This window comes from Globicephala melas, chromosome 20 (genome assembly GCF_963455315.2).
Source record: "Globicephala melas chromosome 20, mGloMel1.2, whole genome shotgun sequence".
NCBI lineage: Eukaryota > Metazoa > Chordata > Mammalia > Artiodactyla > Delphinidae > Globicephala > Globicephala melas.
Window position 1 is genome coordinate 42,813,912 of NC_083333.1, and position 12,139 is coordinate 42,826,050.

A 12,139-nucleotide genomic window follows, 5' to 3' on the forward strand; every position below is an offset into this window, starting at 1 on the left:
CTGTGAGAGATTCCAGGCGTGCTCCCCTTTAAGGAAACCCTACATGCCAAAATCCACACATACCAAACAGACACATCAGGGCGGTCCTTGCACTATAAAAGGATTCTTTGCTTTACAAGAGGGTTGGGCACAAGGGAAACTTAAAATAGGAGCTTCCCCTGTTGTGGTGAAAGAAGCTCTGATTTCAGAAGCACACCATGCTTCCGGCATATCCAGAAAGCTGGCGACACCCGTGGGGCTGGCAGGGCTGCAGCTGCCTTAAGGCACTGACATCAGCGCGAGCACCTCCAAGGTTGTGCTGATCATCAGAGTCCCCTTGTGGGTTGTGGGGTGTCTCACAGTCCAGGGGACAAGCTGGCTGCTGTGCTTCGCAGCAGAGGTGTCTTAGGACACCTAGAAAGGACTGGAAAGCCACGGCTCAGCACAGCTGGCAGGGATTTCACAGCAGCCCAGAGAGGACAGATGTCCAAGGGCTCCCAGTGTCCCTTTGATGAGGCCACGGGAAGAGCCCCATGTCCTTACTCTCCTCCGTGGTCTGTCCTCCCGTCCACGATGCCAGGGCACAGGAGAGCCAGGCTCTGCCTCTGGGAAAGGTGAAGCACCTGACCCCCAGAAGAAGTATGAAAGGCTGATGGAGGAGCAACTCAGGCCGTGCTGCAGGCCCAGTGAGATGCGTTCAGAGTCCTCTAGGCAGAAAGTAATGGTGTCCCCTAGCCCTGCCCCTCCTTTTTTTAAAAAATGGAGGTGAAATTCACATAACATAAATTTAACTATTTTAACGTGAGCAATTCAGTGGCTTTTAGTCCTGTCCCCCCAAGCCCTGCTTTTTTGTGCTCAGAGTGGAGTTGAGTCAGTAATGACAATAGCAGAGAATGACGAATGGAGTCCCCTTCCCCCTGCCAGGCCTGGTGCTCCAGGGAGCTGCCACTGGCCATTTAAATTAACAGCCAAGATGCCCAGCAGGCCTGGAGACTAGACCAGCCCACAGCCCTCCCCAAACATCACGCCCAGCCCAGGGAAGATGCCCAGAGTGCTTCATGACTCCTCAGAGCCCCTCTTCACGCCCCAGAACTTAAGATCACCCCATCCCCTGACTCCACACCCTCTACCCCTCCCCATACCCCTCCTCACCACCATCACAGGGAACACAAGAACCCCTCTGCCACAGAGGGGAGGGTGTCTCAGAGCCCAGGGCCCCAGGCCACCACTTGAAGCAGAGCCTGGGAGTGTGGACACTTAAAGGCCCACCCAGGAACAGAAAACCCTTCCACTCCAGACCCCACCCCAAGACCTCTCACCGAGTCGGGATTAGGAAGGCAGCAAGGCAGCCCTCCCTTCAGCCCACATCAGGATTCTGTCCATCTTAGAACAGGGGGCTGCAAGTCAGGATAGAGGGCCCCCCACTTACTTAAGGGGACCAGCCCCTCCTGTCCAGGATTTGCTAAGCTCTGTGGAGGGAGTGAGTGAGGGGGCCATCACCCTGACCTCCTCTGATGGATACTGGCTGGGGCTGCAGGTCTGTATCTGGGGGGCATGTGAAGAAGCTGCCCAGCCCACCCCATGTTTTCACTGCGATGAAATGGTGGTAGCAGTTGCTGCACCTGCTGTAATTGGGAATGGAGGGGGACGGTGGCTGGGAGAAGCCCCTTGATGTATGGGGGGAGGGGGACGCTTGTATCTTTAGGTCCCACAGGGTGGGGGCGGCCGGGAGGGTCAGCGGTAGTTTTGCGACCACCTTCTGTCACTCCTTCATTATGCAGAGCCTGCTAGGATCCTGGATGGAGCCGGGACCTTACCGAGTGGGGAGGGGGGCTTCTAAATGCTCTCCTTCTGGAACGGGGATGGGGAGCGAAGCAGCGTGTGAGCCCTCGGTGAGCGCCTCCCTATTTGTCAGTGGTGGGGGAGTACTCGTGTGTGTGTGTGTGTGTGTGTGTGTGTGTGCGCGCGCGCGCGCGCGCGCTCACCGGCTCTGTGTCACACCAGCTGTAACCCTTCCCCAGAGCTCCGCCCGGAGCTCTAGAGCCCCAACCCCTCCCAAGGTGGCGGGCCCCCCTCCCTCTCGGCGCACCCACCTTCCTCCAGTCCTCACGCCCCCCGCCCTTCCCTCCCCGACACGCACCCGCGCCCGCTGACCTGCTCCATGCTGCCGCCCGCTATGCAGTCCTCGCCGCGTCAGCCCGGCGGGGCGCAGGGGGCGGTGGCCCCTCCATAGCGCCCAGTCGGTGCAGCACCCGGCCACCGCCGCGCGCAAGGAGCGCCTGCTGTAGGCAGCCCAGACCCCCACCCGGCCCGGCCCGGCCCGCCCCGCCCCGCTCCGGCCCCGCCCTCAGACCCCGCCCCCGTCCCGCCCCTCCCGCCCCTCCCGCCCCACCCCACCCGCGGGTAGAGGCACAGCGTTCACACACACAGACACACAATGCACACACACTGCTCACACATCCAGGGGCGCATCCCTGCCAACACCCACCGTTCTGCTTGTCCTGGGGGCAGTGTTAGTCCAGAGAAGATCCCCTCCAAGGGCAGCCCCTTCGTTTCTGAGGTTATCAGAGTCGGAAGCGCCCCACCCTGCATTTTACAGGGCCACAGAGGGGCTTGCCCAAGGTCACACAGCAGCTTGGTGACAGAGTTGACCCCATGGCCCAGACCACTGTGACTGCCTGAGAGCGGGGCAGAGATACCCACAGCACCTGGACCATAGGGAGACCCTGCCCTGGTGAGCAGGGTTCAGAGCCATGTGACCCCATGAGAACAGGAGCTGGTGTGGAGGGCCACTCCCTGTTGCCAGGATTCAGCCTCTCTTCAAATGTGTTCTGAGGCCCTTGGGTGGGTGTGGGGAGCAAGAATGGAGATTCCTGCCGCCCACCGTGTACCATGCCCCAGGCATGTGCCAAGCAGGAGGAGGAACTGAACTGTTTGTCCACTGCCAGAGAAGGGTCATCTGAAGCTCCAGATGCCAGCTGGGGACCTGACTTGTGGGCAGTGGAGCCACCAACTCTGGTGAAAGCCAAGGAGGTGGCAGAAAGACTGCCTCCCCCACTGAGACCCCTCTCCCCCATCAGGGGTGGCTCCTGACGGCCCACTGCCCCTCTATCCTGCCCATGTCAGGGCAGGGCCACACCAAGGGGGCTATCACATGAGCAGGCATGTGAGAGGAGGGCATGCTGCCCAGGGCAGGAGTATGGAGTCCCGGAGTGGACAGGGGTGGGAATTAACCTGCCCTGAGGCGGGCAGTGGGGTTGGGGCATCGGTGCGCAGGCGCTGGCTGCCCAACACCTCTGGGCCAGTGCCCAGGCGGCACGAAGGGGATTTCACACTTCTCACTGAGCCCTGGCCTCTTTGTTAGGCACCAGAGGGTGAGGGAGCAGGGGGCTGGAAGCTGAGATGGGGAGGGTTAAGCTCCTCAGTGGGCCCAGACAAAGGGGGCTTTATAGGCTGGGTGTAGGGGGCATGCTAGGGGGAGGAATTCAGGAATGCAGGCTGGGGAGGCCCTGAGCCCCCCGGGCAGCCCCGTTTGGGGCTGAGGTTGGACTCCCCCAGCCCTCCCATGCTTTGGCCCTGCAGAGTATTTGCTGCTTTGCTCCTGGGACTGCAGCCAGGAGTCCCGGCGGCCCTTCATCCCCAGCCGCCCCTCCTCTCAGGGATCTGGGGGGCACTACCCACGCACTTCCAGTCTTCCCCACCCAGCTGGCTGCAGCCTCTCTTGGCTTCCCTGCCATGCCCTCTCAGCGGCCTCGTAGTCCTGTCTGCTACCAGAGTGAGTGCCCTGCTGGCTGCCAGGGGAAGGGAGGGACAGACTTGGGTAAGGTCACAAGGCTATGGGGTCAATGGGGCCCTTTGTCCCTTCAGACAGAGTCTGTCCTGGGCTAAAGAGATAGGAGACAGAGAAGAGTGCTAGCCAGCAAGCACATGACCCCAATCCTGACCTGGCCTCTCCCAGGCCGTGGTGGAGCTGGACCTTGGGCTGTGGAAGGCAGGCCCGATTCTTCCCAGTTGGTTTCCCTCTGGCTCTCTTTCAGGGCTGAAGCAGCCACTGAAAGTGAAAACAAGGAGGAGGAGGTGGCCCGGCAGCAGCCACCCATGCTGGCCTCTGAAACAGCTGTTGCTTGGCCAGGCCTAAGGTCTGGGCTTGGGCTTTGCAAGGTTGAGAACTGTCTGTCCCCAAAGATGCTGATCTGGCCCTGAAGAGTAAACTCCTACTAGCCAAAGTCATGGTGGCTAGATTGCTAGACCCTGAAGCTCTTTTATCAAAGCACCCTGAGCACTACAGGAAGCTTCACAAGCAGAGAATCCCAGTGAACGGAAGTGATGGTACTGCCCACCGTCTCTGCCCCAGCCTGCAGGGTCCACATGTGCAACCAGCCCAGGCCTCCCTCTTCCCTGGCAGGCCGGATCTCCGACAAGCTCCTACTCTGATTCCTGTATCTACTGTGCATGGGTCAGAACCTTCGACAACAGCAGTATCTCAGAGGAGCAGCAGTAGGGGTGGGGCAGGGCCCAGCTCAGGTTGTTGGACAGGTGTCTTATTTCATCTCCTTCATAAGATTAAAAAGAGGAAAGTCTTATCTCTTGATGAGCGTCTTGGGCAAAAGTCCCCTTTTAGGGGGTAAAGAAAACGTCCAAGTCTGGTCAGCATTGTACTTTCCATCTCGTTGAGAAGTTTCAAGTAACGGTGGAGGGAGGCAGACCGAGATCAAAGCCCGCGGTCTGCTGTTTATGGTCTTGGGCAGGTATTCTCACCTCTCTGAGCTCTAGCTTCCTCACTGGTAAACCAGGAATGATAATAGCACCACCTCACAAGGTTGATGAAAGATTAAATGAGATGCGAGTATAAAATGCTTGGTCCAATGAAGTCCCCATAAATGATAAATAAAAGTTAAGTGGGCTTCCCTGGTGGCGCAGTGGTTAAGAATCTGCCTGCCACTGGAGGGGACATGGGTTCGAGCCCTAGTCTGGGAAGATCCCACACGCCGCGGAGCAACTAGGCCCGTGAGCCACAACTACTGAGCCTGTGCTCCGCAATGGGAGAGGCCGCGACAGTGAGAGGCCCGCGCACCGTGATGAAGAGTGGCCCCGCTCGCTGCAACTGGAGAGAGCCCTCGCACAGAAACGAAGACCCAACACAGCCAAAAATAAATTAATTTTTTTTTAAAGAAAGGTCCACATCAAAAAAATCTCTAAAAAAAAAAAAGTTAAGTACCTTCTACAAAGAGCTGAATGAATTCATCTTATACTGATTATTATTAGCTTTAGTTCAGCAGGTGAAAATTTCCGACCTTGTGCCCAATCTGGGAGGCCAGACCCTGGCTACAGCCAGGTGTTCCTTTTGAGGGTGGCACGGCCTTTAGCTGGGTGGGGGAACAGGAAAGAAGGGCAGTTTCCAGCCCAGTGCTGATCCCGCCCCCCCACCCCCACCCAGCCTCCTTCTCTTTGCCTGTGTAGCCTCCGGGCCTCCCTGGGGAGCCGGAGGAATGGAAAGGGAGCTGAGAGCCACCAGGTAAGGAAGACAGCTCCCCAGGTGCCGGTGCCGTGGGCCTGAGAGGAGAGGAAGGCGGAGGAGTACCCAGGAGGGAGTAAAAGGAATTGAGAGGGAAGCGGGGCGGTGGGCAGCGGGCCTCACTCCTCCACCTGCTGCTCTGCAAACAAAGCCAAGAATGATGCAATCCTGGCCTGGTGCAGCTGAGGCTGCAAAGCCCTGAGAGGGGAAAGTGGGCATTGGGGGTGGGGAGGGCAGGGGCAGCAGGGCAGATGCAAGGGGCCTGTGGATGCCGGACCCTGGAGTCCCAGCCCAACATGTGATTTCTTCCTATGGCTCCTGGCCACCTCCTGAAGCCCCTCACCCTGGGTCAGACCCCTCCCCAAAGAGTCACAGCTGCCTTCGAAGCAGGAGGCAGGCATGATGCAACTAGGACATCATTCCACAAGGGGCGGGAGATGATGAGAGACCCAGACATCAAGTTGACTCTGAAGTCCCCGTTGGGCCCTTCACCAGCAGGCCTGGGGCTGCAGGCCTCTGTGTTCCCTTCCTCTCATCCTGGAGACAAAAGGCAAAATCCTCCAGAGAAAGTGGGATGGGAAGGCTCAGGAGAACCTCACCAAGGGCTTGCACAAAGTAGTATATATTTATAGAATTAAATAAAAACCCAAGGCAGACACTGCTCCAGGTCTGGGCCCCCAGTGCCAGGAGACCCCGGCATCCCCCGGGGGCAAGTGTACCATTAGCAGCCATCAAGCCAGCAGAGGTGGGGGTGGGGCAGGAAGGTGCCCCACCACCACCACCCAGTGCATCTGCCTCAGTTCCCCACTCTGCCTGGGAGCCAAGAGAACAAAGGCTTCCCCCTCCTCCACCTGGAGAAAGGGGGCTCGTCCCACATGCCAGGGCCATGCGGAGGATGTGTCATGGGCCAGGGTCCCCAAGGGGACAGGGCATTAAATGGGGGCAGCAGAAGAGGACTGCAGATACTGTGTTCAGGAATATTGTAGCCCGGCCTCGCCCCACCGCCGCCCAGAGCCGAGGGGACAGCTGGCTGGTGGCCTAGCCCAGAGGAGCCACTAGGTGGCAGGAAAAGCCCAACTCAGCCAGCCCCACCTGCTTCCACCACCGGCCCCAGAGCCCTACCCGCCCGCAACCTCCCCTTCTCCTCCCTCCTCCCTCCAGCCCATCCCTCACTGCGCCTCCCGTGGTGGGGCCCCTGAAGTCTTTTCTTTCTTCCTTCCGCCTTTGGGAAGGGAAAAAGCTCTCAGTCCTCCTCAAAATGTGTTAATAATGATGATAATAATTAGTGCCCGTGGCTGTTTATTGAGTGCTGAAGAGGTTCCAGGCATCTTACATGCATTATCTCACCTGCTCACACATGAGGTAAGTTTAAAAAAACTCCGTTTTTTCAAGAGGAGACAGCGAAAGCATAAATAGATTGCTGTCAAACCCAGTGTCCTCGCTTGGGAGGGTTATCAAGTGGGTGTAGGCGTGGGGAGGACGGGAAGGACCCATCAGATGCATCTGAGTTTTGTCCACCATCCTTACCACCCCCTCTCCCCTCCCCCACTCCTTGAGGGTCTAGGAGGGTGTCTTAGTCTTGGGGCGAGTGTGAGGTTTGAAAAGGCTACCCAGGTGATTCAGGCTCACAAAAAACCTCACCCTGACTGAGAGCCACTGCACCCTACCCTGCTGCCTCACCTCCAGGCTCCACAAGGCATTCTGGGTTCTCCCCTTGCCAGCCTCGCTTCCCCTGTGAATTTCTATTCCAGTATGGCTGCCCCCCATTCAGGCCCAAAGGTGATTCCAGCCCAGAGGACCTTTCTCCACTGCCAGTTCCTCTTCTGGCCTGGCTGTCTTTGACCTCCTGCATGGTTTTCAGCAAACATTCATGGGGGGTACTTCTCCGTGTGCTGGCACACCACTAGGTTGAGGGGGTGGAAGACAAGCCGAAAACAAACAAGACACAGAACCCACTCGCCAAGTGCAACAAGAGTTTCACATGTCTAAAGCTGGGCCTATAGTCAGTCCACATATGGTGTCCCACTCAAAGCCCCATATCCAGAAGAAAAGGATAACTATCTCTATAGCTGTTATCTTCACAGTATCAGGGCATTGGAAAAGGTGGCAGCTGTGGGGAAGGGGCACCAGTAGATGACACCCAATGCACACTGAAACCTTTCTTCTTTGTTTTTTGGCCGCGCTGTGGGGCATGCGGAATCTTCATTCCCCGACCAGGGATCAAACCCGGGCCTCCTGCATTGGAAGCATGGAGTCTTAACCACTGGACCGCCAGGGAAGACCCGCAATGAAACTTCTTGAAATCTTCTTTAACTCTGCCAAATCTCTTACCCAAGATAGCTGTTGCCAGACTCTCCCGTCCCATTCCAAATCTTCCAAACTCCCCCCAAGCTCAGCTGTTACCTTCTCACACTTATTTTTCTCTCCCAGGATAAACCTAGCTAGCCTCTCCTATTCTCCTGCCTATCCCATCACCCCTCATGATTTGCAGAAAAAAGGCCCAGAAACAAAGCCATGTTTCTCAGAAGGGGGAAGGGGGAAAGCCAGGGATGAGATGAGAAGGCCATGTGAAGAAGGGCACCTGAGCTGAGCTCTTGAAATGCAGGGTTTCTGTTAGGTGTGAATTCAGCAGGGGGGCAGTGGGTAGTTCAGTGCAACCTCTGGTCACTGGACAAAGCCTGCTGACTCTACCTCGGTGGCGTCTTCCAACTAAAGGGGCAGCATCTTCTCTGTCATTCTCTCTGACGCCACTGGCACCAGAAGGAAGCGGTCCACGTGCCCCCTCGGGAATATCTTGAGTTACAGCTATGTCACTTAGTTCATGCTCTTATTCCAGCCACGAAAAGTCCAATCCCTTAAGAAGATTCTGAAGAATCCTGACATTTAGTGGCTAAAAAACCCCACCCATACCTCCAACCGAGTTGTCCTGTGCAGAAGGTGAAGATCCAGGTTCGAGTCTGGCTGACTAGGAAAACAAGGCAGCACTCCCGGGTGGGGGCTGACCTCATCTTTCCTCCACCACCACCACCTTGGCACATCCACTCAACTGTGCCAGCCCTGGGGGCAGGGAGAGAGCTGAATAGGACACAGTTTCTGTCCCTCACAGACCAGAGGTTACAGTCGAGTAACCGGCAGACACGTGAACAGCTATTTTAACAGGGGAAGGAGCATCTGTCTGGCTGAGAGTGGCTGGTGAAAATTCCAGAGGTGACCCTGGAGGAAAATCTTGAAGGATGAGCAGTTCTGCAGGTGAAGAAGGTAGGAAGTTAGGGTCCTCCAGGCAGATGGGACAGTATGAGGGAAGGTGGAGTGGCGGGAGAAGGGATGCCATCATCTGGGGACTTCGAGTCAGGCTTTGTGACCAGCGTGCATCCTGTGTGGCAGGGGAAGGAGAAATGGCCTTGAACGTCAAGTTGAGGAGTTAAGGTTTTCTTCTCTAGGTTAAAAGTCATCAATGATTTTAAACTAAGGAAGTGACTTGAGCACATCTTTATTTTGGAAGGACTATTAGAAGGACTGGAGAGGGGAAAGAGGAAGCAGGATGGCCAGTTGGGAAGTTGCTGAAATTGTCCAGGTGAACAAGGGGAGTGCCTAAACTAGGGCATGGCAATGGAGGAGGGATGCGTGATGAGTCGCAGCTTACATGGGGATCCGTGCACAGGATAAAATTGCAGTCAAAATTCCTCTTGAGAATCTCTTGGGAAGGGGCTCCATTAGACATCAACGATAACCCAGTTAGTGCTTCTTCAGAACTGGGGTCAACTCTCGTGCCTTTGGCTGAGCACCAGAGGAACATGGTTGGTTTTCAGAATCCACACGGCACAAACAGGTGCTAGAATCCTTATGCAAAAGATGCTTGTGGGCTTCCCTGGTGGCGCAGTGGTTGAGAGTCCACCTGCCGATGCAGGGGACGCGGGTTCGTGCTCTGGTCCGGGAAGATCCCACGTGCCGCAGAGCAGCTGGGCCCGTGAGCCATGGCTGCTGAGCCTGCGCGTCCGGAGCCTGTGCTCCGCAATGGGAGAGGCCACGGCAGTGAGAGGCCCGCGTACCACAAAAAAAAAAAAAAAAAAAAAGATGCTTGCACTCTAAGAGACTGGAAGGGAACCAAGACAGAAAATTCACTTTTCCCATCTCACCCTCAATCGGGAGACACAGATGAAATGGAGGAGGGAATCTCCTGCACAGTTATGATGCCACGTGCTTATAATTGAATTCAAGTTAGATACATGCATGATAAGACACCACTGAGAGGTGAGATGGAATGAAAAGTGGCAGCTGAGAGTAGACATAGGAGAGGAAGGAGGTAGTTTCAGGTTTTGGGGGTGGAGAGTGTGGGAGGGGACCTTTTTACTTATTTTGGGCTCCCTGTTTCCAAAAGAATGCCTTTACTTCTGTGTGCTTTATCATGCCAGCCAGAGGGGACTAGTACCTCTTTCCTAACAAACCTAACACATCATCACTAATATGAATGATGCTGATTTGAAATGATGAAAACCTATGTCTCTACTTTCAAGAAATGCCTACTACTAACACTCACTCTTGACTGTTGGTGTCCGCAAAGATTCTTTACGATCAACAAGCTGTGTCCAAACAGGGGACATCAGAGCATTTGAATTGCTGATTCTGAGTTAAGCATTTTCCTTTATGTTCTTCACACTTCATGGCTTGGAGCATTTTTTCTTCCAAAAGGGAAGAGAACTTTAATCAGGGGTTCATGCCTTCACCGAATGGCTATCAGAATTGATAAGACACTGTTTCATCCTCACGTGGACCTGTGACTTGGGAATGAGCTGAATAGGGCAAGTGGGGATCCCGAGACTCCCTCCTGGGGCACTTCTAATCAGTCCTAAGAAAATGCAACTGCTGAGAACTAGGGTTTCATCTCACTCAGCATGCTTTCTACTCTGAGGATGCAGAAAATTCTCCAAAATGTGTCCAGGTGGTACTTTGGCCCTCTAAGTGGGGAACGTGGAGAGGGACTGGGTGGGAAAGTGCAGAGGGAAGATTCGAGCAGCTCCAAGTACACACAATCAGAGAAACATTTCTGGTCCTTTCCTCTCCAAAGAGGACAGCTGAGGAGGGAATGGGCTAGAAAGGCAGGAGGGACACAGGTCAAACTTATGAAAAACCTTGACTGCCAGCCTAGGTATATACTAGGAATGACTACTATGGTAAAATAGGAACTCTCCCAAAGCAGAGCAAAAAGGCTCCAGAAAGCTCTCTGGAATTCTCCTGCATTTCCTGGGGAAGGAGAAAGCAGCTCTGAGCAATGGCCACCAGCCTCAGGAATTTTTCAACATCTCTAATTCTGACAAGACCAGTTCTGGATATGCTCTGCTTAGCTGACATCACAGGGATTCTCCAGTTGCCAGGGGTGGGTCATCTGACCCTAAGTGGGTGGTGATGGTGCGAGGAGTCATACGAGATGAGAGACGGAATGAAAAACAATAACCCAAATAACATGAAAGAATTTCTAAACATTTTTATTTCAAATCTCTTTTCACCCCTTCCGCAAAAAGACATTGGTCAGTACAGCAATCATAAAAAGGAGATACAAACACAAGAGTCAAATGTCTCCCGCACTGACACTTACAAAAAACCGGGAATTATACATGGGGTTTCCAAACAGGACCTGCAGCAGCTACTAATGTCCCTTTACAAGAGTCAAACATGCCTATGAATACAGTATATACAGACACCCCATTCTGGAACTAATCTACAGGGACATCCCAACACCCTCCCATCTATCCCCAGAAAAATACCAAAACACACCCAAAGTGCATTTGTTTTGTTTATATCAAAACATCTTTCCCTTTCCCCAACCCACCCTCAGACCCTCCCACCCCATTTAAGATTGGCCTGCAAGTCTATTTTAACCATTTAGTAATTTTTTATAGTTTATGAAAATAAATTATACAGCAACTATTTTAATAAATTAAGCACAAAAAGGTAGAGGAAAGGAGAAAAACTAAATGGGAAGACAAAAGCCAGGCCACGCTTTGGCTGGGAGGAGGGTGGCGCGGCTGAAGAGGACGGAAGTGGTTGCAGGGGCGATGTGGTCCCCCTTCCGGCGAAGAACTGGCAACCACCCCGAGCCCAGAACGACACCCCTCTTCACTGAGTTTCTTAAAAACCACCAAAAACTGTACAGCAGTGGCTGTGGCACGGGCAGCACCAGTTTGGGCCTTCCAACAAGCAGCCTGCCCACGGAGCGGTGCCTGGATTATGCTTCTTGGAAAAGGTTCTGGGCCTAACAGTGAGGGGCAGGTCCCTGTTCAAGCGAGCACCAGAGATGGAGTAGTCAGACCAGCCTTCCTGCTCCACCTGAGCTGGGTAGGGGGCTTAGGACGAAGCTCGGAGCGGGGCTGTGCGGGTTTTTGATCTCCTGGGTTCTGATCAAGAGTGTCCTAAGTTCACCTTACACTCCATCTCCAGGAGCAACTAGATCGCAGTCCAGCTGCGAGCAGACATTCAGGTCTTCCGCTGCCATGACTGGCTGCCTTTTGCCTGCCCCTCTCAGCATTTTGGAAGAGGCAGTGGGAGGGGGAGGGAGCAATTCCAGGTACCCTCTAAGGAGATGAAATGGGCGTGAAGGCATGTCACAGACTCAGCATGCAAGACTGGCTTCCTGGGAGGTGGATGCAA

General features: G+C 54.7%; 1 protein-coding gene across 2 annotated transcripts in view; it reads right to left on the reverse strand.

Annotated features, from left to right (window-relative positions):
* The window catches only part of ARHGAP23 (Rho GTPase activating protein 23), an 80,827-nt gene extending 78,543 nt beyond the window's left edge, over positions 1-2,284 (reverse strand). Inside the window, exon 1 of one of the 2 annotated variants that reach the window (XM_060290095.1) lies at positions 2,120-2,284. Coding sequence is in view for 1 of the 2 variants with exons in the window: in XM_060290093.1 (XP_060146076.1) it covers positions 2,134-2,142 (9 nt within the window). In the remaining variant the exon portion in view is untranslated. The remainder of the gene's footprint in view (positions 1-2,119) is intronic. The other variant, XM_060290093.1, reaches the window with a different exon arrangement.
* Between the last annotated feature and the right edge of the window lie 9,855 nt (positions 2,285-12,139).